Source organism: Panthera leo, chromosome C2 (genome assembly GCF_018350215.1).
Source record: "Panthera leo isolate Ple1 chromosome C2, P.leo_Ple1_pat1.1, whole genome shotgun sequence".
Classification (NCBI taxonomy): Eukaryota; Metazoa; Chordata; class Mammalia; order Carnivora; family Felidae; genus Panthera; species Panthera leo.
This window is the reverse complement of record NC_056687.1, coordinates 119855093-119881863: the sequence shown is the minus strand read 5'-3', so window position 1 is coordinate 119881863 and position 26771 is coordinate 119855093. Positions and strand designations below refer to the sequence as shown.

Below are 26771 nucleotides of genomic sequence, written 5' to 3'. Positions count from 1 at the left end.
TAGAACCGCCACGTTAGCTCTTTGTTTTCTGTATGCAAAGATTCTCAACACTGGCGTGGGTGGAAATGTGCACGCCCTGGGCCGGCTGCCTCTACTGCCTACTTGCTGTTAGCAGCCAATGGAAAACCACCACCCTTTTCTATAAAGCACTTGTGCACCCCTTCACGTTGTGAGTAGACTTCCATTTGTAAAGTCGTCCATCACCTCTATAAATCAGTCATTTGTAGATTTTAACATACCCTCCTGACCAGTGACAGAGAAGAGGAAATAGCAATTTGGAGGCTTTCCGTTAAGTTTTTGCATACAAAATGGATGTTATTATCCTCCCCCCTCCCCCAGGGTACCGAGCAAAGGCTGATTCAGACACAAACCCATCTTGGAGAGAGTCCATCGCACCTCCTGCTGGGTCAGGCAGGCTTACGCATGGGAGCACATACACATATCACACATCCAGTTTGCTGTGCAGAATGCAGCACTGACCTGTCAGGCCGGCAGCCTCAGCAGACAGGAAGGCGCTCCAAGACAGGAGGAAAAACAGGCCTGTTTCCAGCATAGGGAACTCACACAGCTTGGTAAATTTGGTCAAGTGACAAAGACACGTTAAGGGAAACAACAAACGCTTTGAAAGCAAAATCTCCTCCTTGGCTGAGGAAAACTAATCTCATTGTGATCAGTTTCGAAGAAGAGCACTGATTTTCAGACTTGACTGGGAGGCTGTAGGTCTCACTGGGACTGCTTTGAAGGCCAGCATGAGTTTCATGCCTCACTGGGGGCTGAACACTCCAATAAAAATGCAAACCTGTGTTCCAATTTAAAAAAAGGTGTCTTACTAAGAAGATAAAATCACCTAACTGTGGGTACAAAACCTCCTGAATTTGGCCGTGGTCCTTGGGGTGTGCCTCTCGGGAGCCTGCAGCAGATGAGGCGAAACAAAGCCATGGAGAGTAAAGCAGGGTGAGGTGCTTCAAATACGTCAGCACCAAAGGAGGTCACTGCTCCCTGGAGAGCCATAAGCCGTGGACAGATCACCTTAAAGACTCCTCTCCTGGGGATGGAAATAGGATCAGAGCAACATTCACATTCAGTGATAGGGAAGATACCCATGCCATCTTAGTATAAGTAGGCTAGGGGAAAAGGTATATCATTTCTAGGTCAGGCAAGAAGCCCTTTGGCAGGCGATGGTTCATTCTGGCTGAGATGACACTTGGTCAATAAATAGCCTATAAATTACATATAGAGCAAAGGCATAGTGACCCAAATCATGCAGGGAAGGGATTATAGGAAGATGATTAGGAATAGGTGATCGATGGAAAAGGGTCACGTCGCAACTATGCCTACAGTTAGGCAAAAAAAAAAAAAAAAAAAAAAAAAGAGCCCTCACAAATAAGGATATGTTATGTGGCATTTTTATGCTTCAAGAAAAAAAAATCTGAAGAGATTCTACATTAAGAGATGTTTAGCAGTAGGGCAGGGAAGCGAAAAGCATGACCCCTGGGGCAGAAGATCAAGGTCTGAGTCTTGGCTTTGCTAGTTGCTGGCTGTGTGATTTCTGAGCAATATGTTAACCTCTCTGAGCCTCATTTCTATCCTATGTGAATTATCTGCACCAAGTGTGCAGAGTAAAATGAGATGAATATTTAAAATGTTTTTGCAAAGTTTTAGAAAGCACAAAATGCCAAGGATAAGCAAAATAACACCAGGCTGGGAGTGTAGCCTCTGGAAGCCAACTCCACTTCACTGTATCAGCTTCTTCGCCCTGCTCCATAGCCATTTTGTGTCTTGGTTTCCCTGACTGAAAATGGGGATAATCATGCAACCTACCTCCTAGGTGTATAAACCAGCATTATGCGTTAAGAGTGCTTGGTATGCAACAAGGAATATATAAATTTTTCTATTAGTGTGATTTAAATTAATTCGTTCTGTAAAACATCTTTCCTGGAATCAGATTCAGTAAACATCTAGGAGCAATTCTTTATCTGGAAGAAAACATGGGCTGGACCTTTTTCCAGCAATCCTTCTTGTGACTTGGAGGGCAGGCTTTGTTTTTAACGGGGTTTGTTCTTCTGAATTCCCTCTTTTACGTTATTGTAGAGAAGGCTTAGGCCACTTTGAGTAACGGTATATCAAATGGACATAGGACATTCTTCTCTTTCAACCTTGTCCAGAAAGTAATTCAGTTCTGGGTCAAGACCCAAGCTTGCATAGAGCCCAGGGACCTATGCCCTGAGGAGCACTGCCTCATTATGGACAATGTATCAAGTTTATGATGATGGAGGGGATGGTTGCACACCTGTCTCCTCTGCAGCCTGAATTTGTGAGAGGCAAGGCCATTGATGCTGCGTGACAGATCCTCCCACTGAGACTGAGCCCCTGTCCCTTCCATCTCTCCACCATTTTTTCCAGATCTGATCCAATCTCATGGAAGACTCCCAAACTCCAGGAATTTTTTCCCTTCCCTTACCACCTTATTTACTTATGTGTCCATACATTGCCTTCATGCCAGGTGGAGAAGAGTTCCAATTTCAGCTCTTCCACCTAGGGCAGGCTCTGGAGCCAAAAGACATGGGTTTAAATCCTGGCCCTGAAATCTCCTAGCTTCAGACAAGGTGTTTAACCTTTATGTGTCAGTTTCTTTAGCTGTAAAATGGAGATAATAACTGTATCTCCTTCCCAGTGTTATTATAAAAGCTATATGAGAAAATCCATTAGCAAAATGCTAATGACAATGGCTGGCAAATGGTAAAGTTCTCAACAAATGTTACAATAATAATAATAATAATAATAATAATAATTGTGTCCACTATTATTGATATGTGACCCAGAGGAGCTACTTAACCTCCTTGAGCCTCAGTTTCCTCATGTGTAAAATGAGGATAATAACAGCCTATCTTACAGGGTTGATTCAAATGAAGAGAGATATATATATATATATATATAAAGTCCTTGGCACATGCTAGACATTCATTAAATGTTGCTATCACCATTGCCATTACTTATTCAAAACAACATGTGGCCTCCATCATAATTCCACTTAATAATCAAGAGGCAATAGGGATTAGTGATAAAGAGTATGGTCTGTCTCTGGGTCTGTCTCTTGGTTTCAATCTTGGGTTTGAATTTTGTCTCCAATTCTTACAAGCAGCAGGACACTGGGTATTACCTTAACCTTTCTAAGCTTCAGTGTCCAATAAAATTAAAATATCTGCATGATATCATCATTGTCAGGGTAAAGGAGGTATAGTGTGTAAAACAAATAAACGCTTTACATATCATAAGTACTGATATTAATCATTAGATTATTATCATTATTTTTATTAGGAATCAGCCCTACTTTTTCTGAGTTACTTTATTTCTTTGTCAATGGAATTGATACTCTCTAGGATTTCTGGGACAAAACTTGGGAGTGGCCTTTGAGTCTCTCCTCTTCCAATCATTAAGTCCTAGAGACTCTTTTAAACATTAGTCTCCTTCTTGATGATTCTAATCTTCTTTTTCTGATTTGTCCTGTGAACCTGTTTCTTATTTATTGTTTAAAAATGGGACTTTCAATACATCACTCTCCTGAGCAGAAACCTTCAGTGGCTAACTGTAGACTATAGAATGAAGCTCAGATTTCTCTGAATAACACTCCAAGATACTCCACAAGGTGATTCCAACCCATTTATGTATCATCTTCCACTGCTCACCAGCCTGAGCCCTGTGGTCCTCTCAGGCACGTCTGCATGTACCACATTAGCCCCATCCCCATACCTTAATGAATGCTGGTTTTCTCCTGAATCACTTATCACATAGCCTTGTTTATATCCTACCTATATTTCAGGCTCAGCCTACACTGCCATCTGCATGTAAATACTGCTTTTAAAATTATTTTTCAGAATTATAAGGTTGGCCAAGAGTCTTTTGGACTATTCAAGAAACAATGGACCCATCCACATCTGAATTTTTAGCATCCTAATAAGTTGGCTGTGGCTTTGCAACTCACCTTCTAAACAACTCTTATTGCAGCCCTTGTCCTTCCAAGTTTGTTACTAATTGAAGGCAGAGTCTGTATTTTATTCATCTTCTGACTCATGTTAGAAACCCTTAGTAGGACCTAACCTTTTAGCAGCTGCTCAGTGAAACTCTGCTCTGGGTCAGTCCCCGTAAAAAAGAACCTAACATTTTGCTTTCTTTGCTAGAGACTTGACCCTTCTTGCACCCTTCTTCTTTCTCTTTTCCCCAACATCTTTGGTCTTTGATCCTTTGTCCTGCCTCTTTGGATGGCTTCTGCTAGGCCCTCATACTTGACATCAGCTTTCTGGCTTTCTTCCTCAACTCTAACTTACTTTTGTCCCATCCAACTGCTCTGACTGAACCTCTCACTAGACCAGCTTCAATCTCTGGCTCAAGTCCTCTAGGAACTCTACCCATTCTCCTACCTTACTACTGCATAAGAGGGAATGAGACATGACACAATTGCCCATATATGGCAAACATGTCATTTCTGCCTTCCTTGCAGGTCTTCTTCTGTAAAATAGCCAGAAATGCTTCTTTAAATATACAGTGATCTTTGCCTTGGCCAGCCCTGTGATCTACTGATTGACAGAAGTTTGAAAAGGAAGAAGAAGATACCCAGTTAATCACCCCTGGTCAATCCTGTCTTGTTCTTGACTTTGAATTTTCAGCTCTTTCTCTTGGCCCTAATATAGCCAATCCAGATCATGTCCAACTATTTTCCTAGGTGACAGTTTTTTAGGACTGTTGCTATCCTAGGGTCAGACAGTATCAGCGGTGCTAGAACAGGCCTTGGACAAGAAAAGAGCCTGGGCCTCTGTGCTGCTGGTACCAAACTGTGCCTCAAGGATGACTCAGAACTAAGATGGCCCCAGTGGAATTGTATCACACTTGAACCAGACTATCTAGCCATTCATAGCCTAGAGATTGTCCATCCTCAGAAACATTCCAGGGACACTGACAGCTCTTAACAGTCCCCAGCTTTGCACACACACACACAAAGGATATCAGTGCTGTGACAACAGCATACGCAGACCCCATTGCAAACGAGCCGGCGAAGATCCCCAGGAAATTCCCCACGGACTGGAAGAATGCTGCAGCATCAAATGCATTTGGATTCTCCTTGGGACTGTAAATGGATATAGAACTGAAAAGAAAAGAGGGTGAAGATTAGTCAGTGACTTCCCTCTTATAGCCCAAATACCAGAAGTCAGAAGTTATCACCCACATTTCAGGAGGGCACCTTCTTCTGTGAGGTTAGGTGATGGCTGGAAGAGTTCAGAAGAAACAAATGAGAACAGGGAGAGGTGGAGAAAGTAGAAAGCTTTCCTTTTCCTTACAGCCCAATCCCATGGTATCAATATATTGTTGCCAGTCAGTAAACATTTTTATATTGGAAGGGTCATAAAGAATATTGTTTTTGAGCAAACTAGGCATTAAAACATGGTAGGTGTATAAGGAATCTGCTGAGGAGATAGATAACTGTGAATTATTTAGTGGCCATATGTCTTCAGTGCTGTTATATATTCACAAATGCTCCTGATAAAAAGTGCACTTTTATGGCCTGTGCACAAATGGGCAATACAAATCACAGCGTGCACAAAATATTCTGCTGTGATCTTGTCATAAACCACAAAGCATTCCTCCTCTCCAGTGTAACCCTTCAGAAACAGAGCCCAGACGATGCTTAGAGCATCACAGTATTAACCCCTGGGGAGAGACAAAACCCTCATTTTCCCACTGAAACAAATGGCAGCAGCTGCCCGAGGTCATCTTTTAGACCCCAATTCTGGTGGCTGCCGACAGATTTATTTCCATAGAGAAAAATCAATCCGCCAATAGGCAGTCTGCTCACTTAAATATTTTTGAGGATGCTGCATTTGCTATTTTTTTTTTAACCAGGGCCTCAAATCCCAGAGTGTTAATATGAAGGACAAGGTGCATCCTATTTTAGGAAATATGAACTCTGTATTGTAGCATTAAAATGAACAGACGTGCTAGAACCAGTAGTTTTGGGGAGACAAATAAAGTAGTATTTCAGGATTTTTTTACAGTTTTTATTTTAATTATGAGGTCTTTAAAACTAATCAGGAAAATCAAGAGTTTTGCAATAGGTACTGTTAGGGATTTTGTAGCAGTATAGAAAGCAAAAAGTACACTAGACATGCTGACTTGAGATTAGATTGGATTTTACAGAGATGTAACTGACGCTTTATGGTTTGGATGATTAGAACATGTTAACTTTCTGATTTGACTTTTTGTATCTAGAGACTAGCTAAGTGGGGGTGGGGGGTGGGAGGTGTGTGGGGAGGGTGGAATGGATTCCATTTCTTCTACAGGAAGATGTGTGGCTTAAAAAAGGTAGTTTTAAATGTTCTTACTTTTTCCCCCGGATGTCTTTAAAGCATTAAAGTAGGCCAAACACTTCTACTTTGATCATGTAATTGGATAAGGAAGATGAATGTGGATCTCAAATGGAACCCTGAAATGTATGCAAGAAAAGGATTGCCTTTGATGTGTTTTCTTTTTGTAAAGTGTTGTGCTTTGCAGGAAAAAAAAAAATGGAAAAGCAAACCCATATTAAGGTCCTTTGTATCTGACAGTCTAGAGAATGGGTGTAAAACCCCATGACCATTATGAAACTTGGTGGCCAATGCTGCAAAGCTTGATGTGTGAGTTGACATTCACCATATTTCTTCATTCCAATGAAGGAACAATAGTGATGAGAAAACATTCTATTTGCATTCTGCCCTTTCAACAAAGAGCTTTGCATAGTAATACAGTTGTGTAAATAATTCTGTTAATTCCTGGGGCTACCAATAGACCTGGTCCATAAACAGGTACCTCTTCACTCTCATCTCCAGCTCTGCACTCCTAAAAGTATTTGTCTGTCCTTATGCTTCCTAACCTTGGAGCACCATCATCACATCTTTTGGCCATATCGTCTACCATTATTTATGTAATGTTTTTCTTTAAATAAACTCATTTTTATTCACATGCAAGAGCATTTATTAAAGAATGTTTACGAAGTCATAGGTTTGATGTGCTAATTTTATCTCTTCTTACTATATACGAGATTATGTAACTATTACATTTGATAAAAAGTTCACCTTTGTGTCACCTAAAATCATCTGGGTAACCCCACTGTTCTCAGTCTGCATTTTGGGAGACATTATCTTCCTGGGCCCTGATGCTCCACCCAGTACAGGCAAATTTCATATAGTTCCTTGTGATGTTTGATTTAACTTAAAGGTAAAGGCTAACTCCCCTTGACTTATGAAGACTTGTACGTTGAATTTGCTGCCCCTAAAGCTCCACAGGATGTATACATTGGGTACCTACTAAATGCCAGGTGGTGCATTAGGTGCAGGGTGTCAGGGGACAGGCAGGAAAGGGCATAGAGAAGAGAAGCAGAATTTGAGTCAAAAAACATTTTATTGAAGATATACAAGGCATATATATGGAGGCGGAGAGGCTAAGATGTAGATGACCTTAGCTCTAGTCATGGTGCTAAGTGTGATTTTGTGAGAGATACACAACATTTAATGGTGCAGATGAGGCGAGAGTCACTATTTCAGATTAGAGGAGATGGCATTTGATCAAGGAAGCAAGTCAACAGACAGTGATGGGAAGAGGGCACTTGAGGACAAAGAAAAAGTGTAAGCAAAGGCAGGAAGGCAGATGAGATGAGGGCATTTCAAAGCAGAACCGTATAGTTATGGCTGGAACACAGGGACCATGTATGTGGGCACCTACGGAGAGGGACAGATAGGTAGATGGTGTCACTCAGCTTTAAATTTCACGTTACAAATATACAAAAGCCCTCACGTTTACGTAACATTTTGTCCCCCTTATGCCTTAATTACAACTTCATCTGATCCTATAGCATTCCTGCCAAGTAAACATGGCAGATATTGTTATCCCTCCTTTTCTTTCTTTTCTTCTTTTTTTTATAAAGCAAAGAAACTAAGTCAGAGAAATTAAGACCATAGAGCTATTGTGTTCAAAATGTAGATTTTTTTGGTTTCTCCCTTAAAAAAGTGACTTTGGGAGGAAAACATGAACTCACATCAGTATAGTTGAATGAGTGCTGCACTGACTATAAATACAGTAGAAGTTCAAGTACTAGAACCTTTAATTTCATCCCTGTATGGAAGATGGGCAGCCCTTTCCTATATGCAAGGACAGAGCAGAGTGCACTGTATGGGACAATAGTACCCTCTTCCCCATCTAATTAGATGGCAAGACTCGGGGCTTCTCATGGGAACCTGCTTTCAGGCTTGGCTCCTGGACCTAAGCTTTGCTGGGCCTGGCCTGGATCTTTTTCCTCTTTCTATGCCCAGGACACAGACTGGTGCCTGGCACATGGCAGGCCAAAAAAAGGCTAACAGAATAAAGGTAGGATGATTGGAAAGTAGAAAGGAAAGAAAGAAGAAATACAGGAAAGAAGCAGGTTTACAGAAGCTAGTCTTGAAATGAACCATCATCTATGAGATTTGTTTTTATTAAGCAATGACTTTATATAGTTACATTGTGGGTACTTTTACATTCATTAACCCAAACTGAAGATGACACTTGAGACTCTTAAGCCTCAAAGGTCTGACCCTTATTGGCTATATGGTTTGGGGCAAGTTATTTCATCATGCTCAGACTCAGTTTCAAAGTCTGTATAATGGAAATTTAATTATATTATCTCCCAGAAATGCATGAAGATATGAGGTACATTTAAATCCTGTATATTTATCTTGTTGATTGCAGGGCCATTCACTGGGTGCTGATTATGTTCATGAGAAATAAACACTCACTGAATGTTGACTATCATCATCACCATCATCATCATCATTCTGCCAAGAACTTCCACAAGCCTGACAATGACAGAGAAGAGAGTGCTGTGGCTGAACCTGGACTCAGCTCCTACTGCAGGGAGATGGGGTGAGGCTCCCCTCCTGGCATGCTGGGCTTCCAGGTTGTTGCAAGGAACTAGGCACTTTTACATGGGAATAGACAGGTCTCTGGGGGGAAGAAATGGCAGTAGAAGTGAGGCTAAGAAACTGTCATGTTTGTTGCACAGCTTTTCATTCCATGGATCCAAAATGAAGGGAGCATCCTCAGCAGTCTGGGCAGGGATCTGTCTCAGGATAAGAACAGGCGAGGAAACTGAGCTTGAGTTGGGTCACCCCTAGGTAAGTGGCACTCCTGGTGGATTCCTAGTAGACATTCTGCAGGCCCTCTGGCTTCTGGTGAGGAGTGATGTAAAGAAAAGTCAGGGAGGATGCATCTCTCTTGACTGCCAGGATTTTAGGAAGCTGTTCCCCCAGGCTCTAAATCCTGGTGAAGGAGGCATCTCTTTGGGCTCTGGTTTTCAGCTGCAACACTAAGCCTATGGATTGTAGAGCAACAGCTGCAGAAGGTGCATTCTGGAAACAAACAAGGGTTTGGGTAGCATATTCCAACTTCCACCCAAGAGAGGAAGAAATACCATGTTCCAGCAGTTTCAGCCCTTTGGACTTAAAAAGAAAACCATTTCCTCCCCCATACTGAGGGGGCTGCTTGGACAATTCGCCAATGCAAATATTGGAATGGAGAGAGGAGGAGAAGAGGAATTAGACTTTCTGTTAACCTGTGTGTGCTTGTTCTCTGGGGGCACTACTCTGAAGAGGCACTGTTTATAGCACAAGCTGGTGAAGATAGATCTACAATCCCCACATTTCTGGAAAGAATATTTAAGTTAGATGAAACCAATATCCTTGAAAATGATATGAGCAGAAACACATAGTGGTGTTTAAATATTCATCTCATAAATTGGAAATAAGTCCAGGTTATTGATTCATTCTGTTCAGTAATAGATTATTCAGCAAAAACTAGTTTGATGATAGTATATTGTATCCGTTCTCAGAAATAAATGTGTGCAGCATCTTTTATTCACAAATTTTTGAAATGGATGAGATATCCTAAATTCCTTTGATGAAAGCAACATGAATAAGGATCATGTTGCTCACTGTATCATTTAAGATTCACAGACAGCATCACAACTCCAACGACCCATTTTTTTTCCCCATCTTTATGATGTTTCTTCAGGGAACTCACCTGGCAGCTTAGGTAGTGTTAAGAGCATAGAAACTGAATCTGGCATCTGGGTTCAAGTCTCAGCTCTACCACTTACTGCATGTGTGACCTTGAGCAAGTTACTTAAATTACATGCACCTCAGTTTCCTATAAAATGAGGATGATAAGAGTAGTAACTATCATATAAGTTGCTACAAGAATTCAATGAATTAATGTTTATAAGGCACTTAATATGGTACCTGGATCACAGGAAGAACTGGACAAGTATTTCTTAAGTAAATCTTACTTCTTCAAATAACCCATTCCTCCTCCTGCTCCTCCTCCTTCCTTTCTCTCTCTTTTTTCTCTCTTTTGAACTGAGAATTTGCTTTACTTCTAAAAAAAAAAGTATCTCAAATTAGGTGTCCAATTAGCACTTCAACTGAAACAGAACTGAGGTGTCATCACACGTCTCTCTTACACTCTGACTCACTGGTCCCTGGTCTAGGATCTCTGGGTGTCAGGGATCATTTGATCTTAGAAATTGTTTTTTGTGGAATGGTGTATGATATGTATGCTCAATAAATGCTAGTGATGAAGAAGAAGAAGGACAGAGCAAAAAGTAAGAAGAAAAGGAGAAAGAAGAGAAGAAGGTACTACAATTATGCTGGAAGTGAAAATGATAAAATGTAGGGAAAGTAATCTATAAATGGTACCACCATCACTACCACCAGTGCTATCCCCTCTGTGACTCTGGTCTCCTTACCATTCTGGATCCTATTGAATCCTCTCTCTCCTGGTTTTTACAGTCTTTCTTAAGATCACCTGGTTTCTAATACCGTCCACTTTGTTAATTTTCACTGCTACTGCTAAAATATTTTGCCTCACATTGGCTTGCTTAAACTACTCAACAATGCCAAGCTCCTGGGCAGTTATTCTTTCATTATGATACTGTCTTCTGACTGGCCCTCCCAGCTCCCACAGTCTACTCATGGTCCTGGGTGCCTGACGGGGAAAACCTACTTCTCCTAGCCCTAAGTCTAGTCTATTAACATGAGATCAATGTCACTCAAAGACCTTCAAAAGTAAAATATTAAAAAAACACATTGTATCCCTGCCAGAATTTTTATGAACATAATCATTAAAGAAAAAAATGAGAAAATCATTGCTATACCCAAAGATATACAAAGGACTTACCATTTTCTCTGAAAAATCTTTAATCCCTAACAAAAATATTTCTAACTGCTGACACTAGTTTATTATAGAGTTCCTGATTGGTTGGGATACATATATCTATGTGTGTGCACACACACACACACACACACACACACACACACACACGAAGTGGTTTATTATTTTTTTTCAATTATTTATTCCAACTGTACTATATCAAATCCTTCTTTGTGCGGGTATGTAGTTCCATTAATGATGCCTTAGCCAAATTCCACTATTCAGTTTGTTTTAGTTATTAAGACTTGGTACAGTCTAGCTTAAAACCTAAATTGTCAAAGCAGTATTCTTCTCCTCCCTACAGAATGTTCTACAGCAGCAAGCAAGATGACTTGGAAGCAAGGAGAGGCAGAAGAGGTGTTCCTCCAATTCTCTTCTAGGCACCAATGTTCCCTGCTGTTGGAGGCACAGAGGAGGGATGGGGAGCCAAACTTGTTCCTGCTTGATCCCTCTCTTAGAGGCCTCTGCTGACATGGTAGCAACTCCATTTTACTGAGAATCCCCTCACAGGCACCACTTGATCTTCCATCTGTCCTGCCAGCTATGTACATTCCCAGCCCTTTTCTATGGCTTGGATCAGGGACCATTTGGACAGCTTGGTGCCTCTCACCTTTCGTTTGACCTCCAATCCCCTTTAGTGGGCCATGGACTGCTGTGCCAAGTGGGCTCACCTTGCCTACTCCCTAAACACCCCAAACCAGGGAGCCTTCAGGTCCTGCTGACATGGAATGTTCATGCTAACTCCTTTTAGAAATCTCTAGGTCAGTCCCCATGTTTTTGTGTACTCCCATTCCATGAAACCATATCCAAGAAACCCCTTTCTTTGTTCTATTTTGAGAGAGCCTTAGACCTTTTGCAGTTTTCTCCAATGGGGAATGAGCTGGCAAGGCCTCTTCTGGCAGGTAGCCTCAACCTATTGGATGATTCCTTCCAGTGGAGGCCCTTCCACTTGACTTAGGATGGAGGAAGCACCCCCATGGACAGAGCTAACAGCTTCACATCTCAGACACTGCAGTCTCTCCAAGGATGACCCCATCCTTCCCTAACCCTTCATACACCAATTTGAAGCAAAGGAGATGGTGGGGAGATTGAAGGAAATGAGACTGATTCTGTTGCCAATTAAACCAGTTGGGAGGCCTGTGGCCTTAACTGCTGGGGAGAGCTGCTGTTTTTTTTAGTATGGAGCCATTTATTAGCTTTTGTTTTCATCTTTGCTCCCTAAATGCAATTTGGAAAACAGGAAAAGGCCCACAGGAGGATAAAGTTGTGACCTTTATGTCAGGGTGCGCCTAGTTTCTTTTCTCACTATCTTTTGTCATTCTGCTCTTAAAGATTCATGTTAAGGAGAAGCACAACATAGAGGGGCAATGAAAATTTGTAAAAGCTCCTCTGTTTAGTTGGTCCTAAGTGTCACAGGTAAGAAACAAAGTAGAAGAAAAACTAATTACAGTGCTATGTTGTGGTTAAATTTTTTGTCCTTAAAAAAAAAAAGAAACAAGTGGATCCTTATCTATTATTTATCTTTTAATAACTGTACCAACCTGCCCTTTCTCAAGAAGTTGCTTAATTATGAATAAGGAATTGATTTTTATGGGGCCAAGAATTGTGTGTACACATTGGAATTCATTCTGGCATCTGCCTGCCCATTATTCTGGCTTATGTTTTGCCAAAGGCCAATGAAGCTCTGTCAAGAGGACCTGCTGTAAAACATAATGACTTCAGGAATTGGGGGCATTCCAGGCACCCTGGGAGGTTAGAAGAGCTGCCTGTTAATAATAAGAGGCTCTAGCCAGAAGTTTGCTGAGTTTGAGTTAGAACCACTGGGTTTCACCTTCCCAAGGGCCAACAACCCTGTAGGGTGGAAAGCCATATTTGCCGAGGGCACATTAATAACTCTTTCAGCTTCTGGAGGACCATTTAGTTAATGACTGTTCCCTGAGAATCCAAATTCATACCAAGGTGTGATTTTCCAAATCCTTGTCAAATATCATTTTGCCATTTTGACATCTGGCACAAAAGAAAAAGATGAGGGGAATTCTGTGGGAAGTATGAGTTAATGTGTCATAGCTGCCCCCAGAATAATACAGTCTCAAGCTATATCAACTGATTCATTCCATCCATAAATATTTATTAAGCACTTACGTTGTGCAGATATTGTTCTAGGCACTAAAGATCTAGCAGGGAACACAACAAAGCTTCTGACCTCATGTTTCTTACATTCTAGTGGAGAAAACAACATAAAAAGTAGCTAAGCAGATAAACATATGATTTAATGACAGAGGCTGAAGAGCAAAATAAAGTAGCATGAGAGGATGGGATAGAGTGATAGGGAAACTGCTTTAGTTAGGGTGGTAAGGAAAGACTTTTCTGAGAAAGATTATTAAGTGGAGTCCTGAATAAAAAGAAGTGGAGAGAGAGACCTTTCTAAGTCCCTGAAGCAGAGCTTGCTCAGTGGGTCTGAGTTGCCACAAGGAGGCCATGTGGCTGGAAGGAAATGAGTGAGGGGAGAGTGGTGGGAGACCAGGCTGGAGATGGGGCTGGGGCCAGGCCTTGTGGAAACTTTCAGGCCATTTTTAGGTCTTAGGATAGTCTTCTAGGGATTAAAGGGCAGCCACTGGAGGGTTTGGGGTCGGAGAGAGCTACAGTATGGAATATTTCAGATGAAGGCTATGTCAATATCAGAAGAAGTTGGTCCCATTGTACTCCTCAATGGCTGGAGCACACCAGGCCTCTCTTCATCAGTCCAGATGCTGCCGTCATCTGAATGAGACCCCACAAACCACAGCAGACCACAGGAGAAGGAGTAAGGTGGTGAAGAGGAAGATGGAAGGAAGGAGGAGAGCTTAAAGGATAGATGAATTTAGTAGCAACAGCTTCAGTGAACATCTGAAATGTGGTCATGCAGAGGAAGGACTGGACTCATTCTTTGGGTTTCAAGAGGCAAGATACAGTCCAAAAGTAAAAATGTCAAAGGGAGAAAGATTTTAGCTTTATATTCTATTCCCAAATTTCCTAATTCTTATATCTGATGCAAAAGGAAATGGGCTCAATAAAAGGATAGTGAGTTCTCTGTTGTTGCAGATACTTAAACACAGAATGGAAGAGTTACTTGTAGGATGGTATGGAGCAAAATTCATGCACTAGATGTGGGATAATGTGGCCTCTAGGAACCTCTCACCCCCAGAGTTATTGATTCACTATCTATTTTCAAGCTTCTTCCAGGAATACTAGGAGAGGGATGTAGGGTGCTTGGCTTTCTGTGCTAACCCCAATCCCGCCGTTGGAAATGGCTGAGCACTGTACTGCAACAGGGATGCAATGAAGGCACCAATGATTTAGGTTGGAGCTGGGTTGATAATGACATCAAGAACAGTTACAAATTTCAACATGGAATAAAGCCTTTGACAGATTCCTAAGTGGCTCTGCTCCATTAAGTTCCAACTTTAAGGTGACAAAGAGAGCCCTAAGTTTAAAATTGGTTAAAAGGGAAGAAGAGTTAAAGGAGGTTTGTTATGAATTATGTGTGCATTTTCTTTGAAAGGAGATCTTAAATTACTTTGCAATTTAGTCTGAAAAGTCTTGTCAGAATTGAATTATTAGTCTGTGGGCTTTGAGAAATTTTCTCTTACACCTAATATTGAGAGGAAAGTGAATTTGAGATAGTCTTTAAGATAAAAGTAACTTGCAAATACTCTTCTTTTATTTTGTTTTCTTTCTTCCTTTTATGAGGCAGAAACAGGAGTTTGAATCCCACTACTGTGAGCCTATTTAAAAAAGAGAGAGAGGGACTAATTCTTACCATCTAATGGGAATTTCAACCCTTTCTCCTACTTTTCACTTCCTTTAATCCTCACTAATGAAATCTTAGCTCCAAAGAGTACTGTGGTATGTGAAACTTTTAGTCATAATAGATATTAAAAGATATAGAAAAGTAGGTTAATAGCCACTAAAGATGGAAATCTAGTTAAAATTAAAATATAATCATTAACAGGTTGAAGCAGGACCAAGTATTAATCCCCAAGGTTGAAATGGAGAAGGGGGTCAGGTGCTTCAACATTTATTCAGCACTCAAAATACTATTTCTTGTATTCATAGCATGGATCATTCAGCAAGGATCAAGCACTATGGTAAGCATTTTTATAAACATTATCCCATTCAGCCATCACAGGACCCCCTGAAGTAGGTGCCATTGTGATTTCCATTTTACAGATGAGGAAATTATGGCTTAGAGAGATTAAGTAACTTCATATATTTCACCTCATTCAATCCTTCCAACAATCTAATGAAGAAAGCATTGCATTTTAGAGATAAACAGACTCAGGGAAGGTAAATCATTTGCCCACAGCAACTTACTAGTAAATCGAACAGGAGGTATTTAACTCAGATCTCACCAACTGAAAGCCTGTGTACAATGCAGACTAGAAAGAGGTAGCATAGGGATCTGGCACCTGAGTGTGACCACAGATAAATAACTCAACAAATGCTTCACCTTCATAGGAACGAAGAAAAGACCACTCTGGGAGTTTAAGGTTTTAGGACATCTAGTTGTGATTTGTAAGAAAAAGCGTTGCATTAGTTAATATATCCATCTCAATATGAGGAGTCTTTGCTGACAACCTAGTGTTGCTTATAGGCCAGGATTTCCTCATGGAGACCTCTTTTCCATATTGAATGGTTTTAATATCTTGGCGTTCATACCAACATCAACCCACGTTGTTCAGCCTGTGCTTCCACATGGTGATTTCTATCTCTTTATAGTAATTACTTATCTGTGTCTCAGGATCCTCATCTGAAAAATGGTGATGATAACAATTATGCCTCCTACTTAGAGTACTTAGAGTAGGGATTAGCTGTATCAACATGTGTACAGTGCTCCTCCCTGGGACACAGAAAGCACTCCATAAATGTTAGCTGTTATTGTTGTTACTGTTATTTGTATGGATATTATTGGAATGATCGCTATATCTTTCACCATTTGCTCAAAAGAAATCAATAAAAACTGAGCTCTATTTCTAAGAATATGGAGGCATTTAGGAATTCCAATTAATGTGTCAGAATATTATAAGAATCTTCTGGGGGTGAAATGAGCAGTATGTTTAGAGTTAGATCAAATACTGAATTCATCTTTTTCTTAATGAGGCCTGTAGAGCAGAAGGCTACTGGGATAGTATCAAACAAGGAGATGCATATAAATTGTTAACAATACCTAAGCACAAAAGATCCATGGTTGTCTTGCAAATCCAATGGAGCTGAACTTCTAGCAGCTTTGCCGGAGAAGGGGACACAAAGGTAAACATACCACAGAAATCCTGTTGCTTTACCTAAGGCAAAAAGTGTTCATGAACAGAGGGTGTCTAATGAAGTTGTGTGGGATTGCTGATTAGCAACAATCAAGGAAAAATCATGAAACCAATGGAGTTTGCTTTTATGGAGATCACCAATTCACAGCTCACCACATGCTACATAGAGATAAAGAAGAATCTAAAAACAGGCATTTGCTTGCATTTGGGCCTGCAATGTTTCAGACATGCTGTGTGCTGAGGACAGAGATGAGTGGCTGAATGAAATGCTAGTTTCCTCTGGCTGGTCAAAGGACTTTTCATAGACAATGGGCTGCCTTCCTAATGTAAATGCCTTTCATTCCCATATTAGACAAATCCCACTCTCATTATAAGAGATTCCTGAGACAGCCTGAGTTTTACCTGATGACAAGCAAGTTCCTGGAAAATATCTGCACTGATCAGCTCATTCCCCCAGACTCTTTCCCTACTCTTCCATTTATTAACAATTAAGTGAGTATCTGGGCCCCAAATCACAAATTAATTTAATTAAGAATCTGCATCCATCTTTTTAGAGTTGAAGATAATTTCGCTTGAGTTCAAGGTTATCTTTGGGGGCAAAGCACACAGTTATCTTCTTAAGTTAATGTATTTTACCAAGATAGTTGCCTCACTGCCACAGATTTCAATTTTGTGCTTGAAGCATGGGACCTACAGACCAACAAATTATACCAAACAGAGTTTTGCTTCTACATGATGTTTTTATATTACATTATATGTGTCTAGCAGTCATTATCAAGTGGATATTGTAGAATGCTTAAGTTTCACAGAAGAGTCATCTCTGATAGTAGGTCTTGAAGACACAACTTCATCTGGGATAAAAATGTGGACTTTGAGGTATATTTGAATCTCAAGCCAATACATCTTGTAAGAATTACGAGATTCCTCACTCAAGCAATTAATAGGCCTTTCCTACCCCATGCAGTAAAGACAGTTACTAAGATATGGAGGCAGAAGCCAAGCACAAAGATGAACACTTCATTTACTAAGGCCATCGCTGAGCTTTGGAGGAGTACAAGCTACCACTGGGTGCCAGGAGCTAGAGCCCTGGGCCATGAAGCAGTAGAGAATGGATTTTGCACATCTAGGCAGGCAGTAGCTCAGAGGCTGGGGGAACATGCAAGTTGGATGTCTCAGTTGGGGACTGGGGTGGAAGGAGGTCAGTGGAAGGCTTTACATCAGAACCAGGTTAGCAAACCAAAATGAGTACGTAAATAACCAGTGAGGGGGCCAGGAAATCAATGATTCAAGGAGTCCAGGGATGGATGTGAACCCAACATAAATCTACACATGCACGTCTGGGAAGGGGATTCCTTAATTTTCATCACCTTTTCCATTTAGTTCATGACCTCAAAAAGATTAAAAACCACTGAAGCATGGGTACAAGTATACTGATAATAGAACAAGGAGGGAGTGGTTAAAAGCTGAGGCAAACAGTGATCTGCAGAAGGTGAGACAAGAGGTAGAATCAGATAACCACTGCAAGACACAGGAAACAGGAGCACCTTGGTAATGGAGGAAAACTTGTGCCTAAGTCATGACCTTTTTTCACACACATCCTGCTGGGGCAGGGATTGTATGTGGCTGATCTGGGAGAGCAGACAATGTACACAGGAACATAAGTGAATAGTGACAGGTTAGAAAGAGTGGCAATTCCTGACATTTAAGTATATCTGGATAGAAAGTTGAGGTTTTGAGAGTTATATTTGCACAGAAGTAAATGACAGAGTTAGGAAGTATATAGCAGGTAACACCATGAAGCATACATTAACGTGTGGCCTGGGTCAATCCTACTCTCTATACATGGTTTAGCTTATGTCAACTCTATTGATACAACACATCCAAAGACCCATGTCAAGACTTACTATCATCACCACTATTGGACTTGGCTTTCTGTAGGCCAACCAGAACATGTGAGACACAGCAGCTCCCAGGCTTGATTCATTGTGCCCATAACGTGATATTCAAAGGATCTTGTCTTTGTTTATACGTTATGAGAAAAAATAGGCTGATGCTCCCCCCGAAATTTGGAGGGAAATGTCCCTTGAGGGTTACATTATGAAATAAATAGCACAATGGTAATATCATTAGGGATGCAGACATCTATTTCTTTTTTTTTTTTTTTCCAGATGAAATCAAGCATTTTATTTAATTATAGCAAGCAAGCACTCACTTATTTTCTACTAAATGTCATACTTACGCCAAAGTAATATTCTGGCCTATACGGAGACCACCAACTTGATAGCTTACAGATTATTCACCACTCAATATGCAACATGTTGCGATTAAAAAAAATCACGTTTGGCAGTGCACCACAAGATTCTAAGTAAACAGGACTTCACCCATACATTTTGAATTTCTTGATTATCTTGTCATGTTTCCTGTCATCCATTGGAACGATTAGTTCAGCTTCCTCAACCTCGTAACCTAAGCCCGGCGCTTCCCGGATGTAAAAGCCAGACATCTATTTCTTTAATTTTTTTTTTTTTTAACGTTTTATTTATTTTTGAGACAGAGAGAGACAGAGCATGAACGGGGGAGGGGCAGAGACAGAGGGAGACACAGAATCGGAAGCAGGCTCCAGGCTCCGAGCCGTCAGCCCAGAGCCCGATGCGGGGCTCGAACTCACGGACCGCGAGATCATGACCTGAGCCGAAGTCGGATGCTTAACCGACTGAGCCACCCAGGCGCCCCCAGACATCTATTTCTAAAATGGGTTAAAACTAGTGAATTTTTCCTATAATTTGTGAGGGAAGAAGCAGGTGGCCAGGGTGGGTCTGAAGGAGAATAGAATTATTCTTCTATCCATTTAATGGGTATGCTACTAACTGGTGTTGAACTTTACTTCTTGGGATTAAGGTTATATAGAGATTGCAAACTCTTTGAGAGACAGGGCAGAATTCATTGATTATACCACACTGTCTCCTCTGGATTAAGTGCATTCATTAGATTTTTATTCAAACGTATTACCACCTTCTTGGTAAATTCCAGTTTTTAAAAAATGCCTCAGGGCCATTGTTAGAAAGTATCCAAATGAAAACAGAGGTGAGCCAGTGATAGGAGAATGCCATTTAGTTGAAAATAATAAAGGATTGTGGCTGCTTTCATATTCATTAACTGTGCGTGTGTATGTGTGTGTGCATGTGTGTGTGTGTGTGTGTGTGTGTGTGTGAGTGTGAGTGAAAGAGAGAGAGAAGCTCCACAAAAAAATCTTATGCTAAGAAATAGCAAAATCCCTATTTTTGTGTGTGAAAAGTCTGCTTTAGCACTTAATGCTAATGAAACTTTATCAGGAGGAGGTCAGTGCACAATTAGAGATTATAGCACTGTAAATTCTTATGAAATGTGATGGAGAAGGCCTAGGTAACTTCATCACAGGAAAAGTATGATAATCCCTGCAAGCCTAATGCCAGCATTTGGGGTCTATAATGAAATGGAAGGGTAGGAAAACCGGACAAGTGCTTCTGCCATTTTGCCTACTGACTTGGAATTGCATGACAATTCTTGGCTCTGAGACCGAACAGTCTGTGTAGGTGGCAGTGGAAAGGAAGGAGGGCATTGGTTCTGTTAAATTATTTACACTGAAAATGTTCAGGCTTTAAAATTCTGGATTAAAAAAAAAAAGAACTTAAGCTGTAAATTACCAAAATGATGAGATAGAGAAAAAATAATTTCTGGCTTTCAAACCATAATAGAATTAACTAGTAAGATATAAAAAGACAGTTTGTTGGTAAATTGAGTGATCAGTCTGTGCAATGCCAGCTTAATTTTAGAGTCTTAAATACTGAATTTGGAGAGCCTGTATGGTCTGTTTCTGCAATATGTTCCATGTTAAAATTCTTTTGGACTTTGTGCTTTCTACATTGCAATGTTAATAGCTGCCAGTTATTGAGGGTCTCTTGCAAGCCAAACATGCATTTTGTATATACTATTTGTAATCTTCACAATAATCCCATAGGAGACATAACAGTATCTATGTATTAAAAGGAAGAATTGAGGAAATTGAGGAAGGTTAAGCTACGTGACCAAAGTCATGTGGTGAGTAAGTGGTAGGACTGGCATTAGAACCCAGTTCCAAGCCTTCTATGTTGCCCTCTCCCTCTCAGCTACCAATAAACTGTATGTTGGCAAGTTCGTGTATCAACAAAAGATTAGTTATATTTGGTGGTTTCAGTGGGTAAGTGCTTTCTTTAGGTAGTCTCTACTGGTGAGGTCTTTAAATTATCTACTTTAACTTGTATCTGTGTATTTCCTTAGTTCTTTCTTCATGTATTTATTTAATAGTAAACCAGAAAAAAAAAAAAAAACTGGCCCCAAGAGCTACTGAAACTGAAATAGAATAGGGTTGTTCTACTCCAGACTTTCCCCTAGGCTTAACAAAATGTTTATGTTTGAAAGGTAGGATGTTTTGTTTGTGATCTGGCAAGAAGTCACATATCTGTTCTTGGCTGCTACTAAATTTTACAAATGATTAAAACATTATTTTTCTATCACAGTGGAATGTATTACCAAATGGAGACTCCTCTTGGGGCAACATGATGGAAACCTACACCACAAAAGCAAACTTGGAGACATCTGGACTGGATGTCACCAAGAAATGGGAGCCTCAATAAGTTCTCTTTGAGCTTATTTGTTCTTCAAAATACACAAGGGTTTGGGGCAGTAGTCCCTTGCGATGTAGGCATACCAACAAAAGTTTAAAATGGAGCTGGTAGACCTGATGGTTCTTACAAATCCAAGATCCTCCCCAAAGAACCATATTCCTTTGGCTTCAGAGGTGGTTCAGCAAAAATGGAAACATTTTTTAAATGAGAAATTAATTATACTGAGATGCATCCTATACCAGATGATGATCTCTTCTCTACCAACGACTCTTATCAAACATCTGCCTAAGGCTACCATAGCCAGGAAAAGGTACTACTGACTTCTTCTGAAGAGACTGATTATCTCCTTTCTTCATTGCTGCATTCTTTTAGAAGCTTCCCTTCCTGCATCAGAATTTAAATCAGCACATCCTTCATTCTTGCCTAGTTTAGTGAGAATAAAATTGTTAGAATTACTTTCCTTTTGAGTCTCTCAACTAAGATGCAATGCCATACCATGAATAAATTGAATATGGTGGTGTGGCTAACATGTAGAAATGAGAGAGATAGGGGTGCCTGGGTGGCTCAGTCAGTTAAGCATCTGACTTTGGCTCAGGTCATGATCTCATGGTTCATGGGTTCAGGCCCAGCATTTGGCTCTGTGCTGACAGCTCAGAGCCTGGAGCCTGCTTTGGATTCTATATCTTCCTCTCTCTCTGCCCCTCCTCTGCTGGCGTTCTCTGTCTCTCAAAAATGAATAAACGTTAAAAAAATTTAAAAAAAAGAAAAAGAAATGAGAGAGAGAGAGAGAGACACACACAGACATGTCTTATGAGCACTGAACTGAAACTCATACTTGCCCTGATTGCCAAGGCAAGCGATATGTGGAATAAATGTGGGCAATGAAGACTTCTCTGGAAAAATTCCATCAAGTGGTATTCTAATCCCAAATTCTGGCTTATTTGTGTGTAACACTTTCTCGGTTGGCTTAAATGGGAAACAAACCTGGCAGCAGAAAGGAGAGAGATGGGATATACTGCTCACTGTACAATAGATTCTAATATGCTACCTTGTCCTTTAGTAAAAGTAAAACAATCCCTTGTGGCTGAGCTTAAAGGGAGAAGGTTTTTTGTTTTTTGTTTTTTCAGTCATTTTCTGGAATAGGATGAGATGGAGCCTTCTGCAATACCTTCACTGTAGCCCAGATCAAAAACTTTCTCCATGGGCTTCTCTGCTTCTTCTGAGTGATGGGAGGAGAACAAACCAGGGCACAAAATGGTTCGGCAAAGTTGGGATGAAATATAATTTAATTTCATATAATATATAAATATAATTTATAAATTAAATATATATTTAATATATATATATATATAAATATAATTTATAAATTAAATATATATATTTAATATATATATATAATTTATAATTAAAGTACCTCATAGTCAGGTACTTCTTGTTGAGTTATCTGGCTGTTTCCATCAAGGACATGGTTTATGAGATCAATAAAATGATGTGACATCATGCTAAGGGAATATGAAAAACTCATTCAAAACTCAGTGTACAGAAACTCCCCCAACAATGCATAAAGTTTTGAGCACATGTCACGGCAAAATCTTTCTTTGCTTGTCTTCCTATTTACTTTCCTTCTTAAACCTCAGCAAAAAGAAAGTGCCAGAACTTTTAGCATGAGCCCATGAAAGACATGATTAATCTCAGAACTGAGTTAAAAGGAAACTGAAGCTTACTCTTAAACTATTTCACACTTACTGACTGAGATAGAAGCAAATTTAGAGGTTCCTCAAAGCTCAGAGAAAGGTATGGTGCTGAAAGAAGCAGAAGAAAAACGCAGCTTTGATGAATTCTAATCATAACTGTTATTGCTATGAAGCAATTCTATTCAGAGTGGCATATTAGGGGGGGCTAAAAAATGAGTGCTGTCCTCCCTAGAATCCTAGTATTGAGAGCTAGTAACAAACAGTTGGATTTTAACTCAGGGGCCACAGATAAAAGGCTCCATTTCTGCCTATCAACTCCCTGAGCTTTCCAGTCCCCTAGGAAATTTCTTTTGAACATATTCTCATACCTTTTTTTTTTTTTTTAATGGAAATGTTAGTGGGAAAAATCCACTTAATTGTAAGGGACACATTATTCTGAGAGCATAGCTTCCCTCACAAATATCAGCGTCACTTCCACTGCTCTGTAATAAGTGGCTGCAGCTGTTGCCATGGCAATTTTCATTTTTAAAAAACTGTATCCACACAAAGACAAGCAACGCAGCTGTTTCCATGAGGCATCATAAAACAACCCCAGATGTAATGACGCTTGTGCCTTTTGCCAGAATGAAGGGAACATGTCTGTAAATCCAAGCAGAACCAAAGATGGGGCTGTGGCTCTGCTCTGATAGGGTCTTCTTGGAGGGTCACTTAGAGCTGATGAGAGTTCAGCTTCTATCCATTTTTCTCAGGCAGATATTTAGCATCAGGTCATCACTGGTTATGCTGTTTACATAACTTGCTCCAATAGCTGTCTTTGAAAAAGACACCCTCATCCCCTAAATCTCCACATGCTACCCCAGAACATTCCAGAAGCAAGCTCTATTGACAGCACTAGCCCAGGACTTGTTTATCTGAAGTTCCATGCCCCCCTACCTACACGCTATGAAAATGCTACCAGAAAGTCAACACAGCATGTTTAAAATCATTTTCCATTTTCCTGTTAGGAAGGTGGGCTGCCTGCTGTTGTCCTTGCTCCTCAATAGGGAAGGCATTTGGTTTTCTCTGTGTGGGGTCCTGTAGGCACCAATAATACAAAGACAAAAAGATACCTGTGGAGCTGCCATTTCTTGAACAATGGAATTCTCTTAGGGAGCAGGAATCTTTTGTTTGTTTTGTTTTTTTGTTTTCAGGGTCTTGATTTGCTTGGCAAATCTGATGCTGAAAATTATGTGAGGAGAACTCACAGCTTCAAAATGTTGGTGGCCTCAATCCTTTATTTTGAACAAGATTCAAACTAGCTACCCTCCCATTGACCTGGGGCGATAGTTCTTGCTGTCACACAGGTGCAGAGGGACTGTGACAGCAGATTAAGTTGGAAAAGAAAGTCTAGGATGTGCTTCATGGGGAAAGGTTTGAAAAGAAATTATATTCCCTGTCATTCTTCCTCCCCCAGCTCATATTACTATTTAACTCTCAAAAAAACATAATTATGTTTCTGGATTTCTCTACAGTTTATTAAACAGTCAGTTCCAGCTCTTTTGTTGTTATTATGAGCATTGAAATATGAACAGTATAAATCACCAAATGCCCAGGAATCTAATAATAAAAGGACTTTACTTGGAAGGCATAAGTGGTTCTATTATTCCACGAGGAGGGCCTTTGTTTGCAAAGAAATATGGCTGTTCTTAACATTTGAGTAATCAGCAATCTTTGTGGTGGCTGTTGCTATTAAAGGTAAGGTTGAGATGTGGCCTACAAATAAACCTCAGGAAACTGTGGGCTTCATGAGCTAAACAACGGCCTGGCCTGTGTTTGATCCTAACTTGCCACGGACACTCTCTGTGACCCAGCAAAATACGACTTCTCTCTCTCATGCTATTGCAATGCAAATGGCACTACAGGAGAAACAAAGAATCCAAATTCCTTCACAGTGCCTTAGGTGTTAAAATGTCACACATAATAAAGTATATGATGAAATGGAAATAATTAAAAGAAACAAACACCTTATGGATCCCTCCATAAGAAATCGGCCTATCAAAATATTTCATCTGTCTCTTGTCATCTCTCAAAGTAAGAAATCAATCAATGGCTCTTCCCATATTTTTTTTAAACTCAGAAACCAAAGGAAATATGGAGGATGATGTCGCTTGTCTGAGGTCACACAGCTAATCAATAACTGTTCTATTATTTTCTGGCCTCTTCCCTACCAGCCCATTGTTGCTTCCAGATATTCTGTTATCCTGAAAGGCAGCAACAACTGAGAAATTCCCTCTGGGTGGACTATAAGTGTGTGAAAAATATTCAAGAGTAGTACTCAATAATTTATCAGATTTAAATATTAACACGGCTAGGTCAATCCTTAAAGCTAATAACTCTACTATTTTTTAATATTAATGATGTACAAAGATTAGTGACATTCTTGTTCCTCCAATGGGTTTGATATCACCCTCCTGAAACCCAACTCACAGTAATCAGAAAAAGTGATCAGTATGAAAACATCCGTGTTGGTCAGCAACCATGGCTAAGGAAAGAATTGAGAAATTCTCTCCTTAGAGAGGAGCTAAGATAATGAAATATAGGAGATACAGATTGTTAAAAAGACCATAAAGCTGAAATATTTTCTCCACAAATGCTTTAGACTATTTCAAATCCTCTTTTTCACTGTGCCCCAAGGCTGAGAGGAGAGACCCACTGGGCTGCCTGCCTCTCTCCTTCTTGGCAGGGCTTGCTAAAGATCAGAAAACAATGTGGGAAGGAAGCTCTGTGTGATTTATTTTAACTGATCATAAGAAAGTGGCAAAAGAGAATGTAAGCAGAAATGCTGCAAGTGTATTTAAGCACACATTTCATTTCCCTTAAACACAGGAAGCTGAGGGGGAAACAGTCTGAATAATGACAGTAGGCGAGTTATTTTTCCAAAATATATTCTCTTACTCTCAAATATAGAGAACAAACTGAAGGTTGATGGGGTGTGGGGGAGAGGGGAAAGTGGGTAATGGGCATTAAGGAGGGCGCTTGTTGGGATGAGCACTGGGCGTTGTATGGAAGCCAGTTTGACAATAAATTATATTAAAAGAAATATCTTCTCTTTGATGAAATTCCGATATGATTACTTCTATTAGGATTCATATTTATTCATTCAATGACTATTTACCGAGTACCTATTAAGTATCTAGCACTACTATAGATTCTGGGGATATCTAGGTGAATATGGGAGGTGGAAAGGCAGAGACAGTCAACAGATACGTAAACCAACAATCAGTCTTTTGAGATGGGGAATGAGCTGTGATCCTCCCCACACAAAGATTTAAAATAATTTAGATTTAAAAATTAGAAAGTGACTTCATAGACAATATCTGAGTTTTATCATATTCTAATGAAATAAATTTTGTGGTGAGCTCCATTTTGTAGATTTGGGAACTGAATTTCAGCAAAGTTAAGTGATTTGGCCAAATCCATCTCAACAGTAAACGGGGGAGCCAGGATTTAAATTCAGGACATCTTTCTTCAAAATCTCTGCTCTTCACCATATCATATCGCCTTCATAGATTGTTTTTAAAATGTGTGTACCTATGTAGAGTTTCCAGATCCAGCATTAAACAATTCTCCAGATTCACGTTATTTAACCCTTCCACCCTTACTGCTAATTTATAGTACTGCAGAATTCAGATTTAACCACTGTGTTCGAATTTCACTGTGGAGAGGTAGGAGAACTGGTGTTAGACCCTTTGGATCTGAAAGAGTTCTGTCACCCATGGAAGCAGCAATTTACCGGGCAAGTCACTCAATCTCTCTAAGTGTGGTAACTTCCAAGGCTGCTATAAAGATTCAGTGGGTAAGTGGCGATGTAGAGCATACCCAACAGG

General features: G+C 40.2%; 1 protein-coding gene across 19 annotated transcripts in view; it reads right to left on the bottom strand.

The window, feature by feature from the left end:
* The window catches only part of SLC9A9 (solute carrier family 9 member A9), a 766376-nt gene that overhangs the window by 367521 nt on the left and 372084 nt on the right, over nucleotides 1-26771 (bottom strand). For all 19 annotated transcript variants that reach the window (XR_006207068.1, XR_006207069.1, XR_006207064.1 and 16 more), the window contains 2 exons: nucleotides 5002-5140; nucleotides 481-586 (listed from right to left, as the gene is read on the bottom strand). Coding sequence is in view for 12 of the 19 variants with exons in the window: in XM_042954872.1 (XP_042810806.1) it covers nucleotides 481-586; nucleotides 5002-5140 (245 nt within the window). In the remaining 7 variants the exon portion in view is untranslated. The remainder of the gene's footprint in view (nucleotides 1-480; nucleotides 587-5001; nucleotides 5141-26771) is intronic.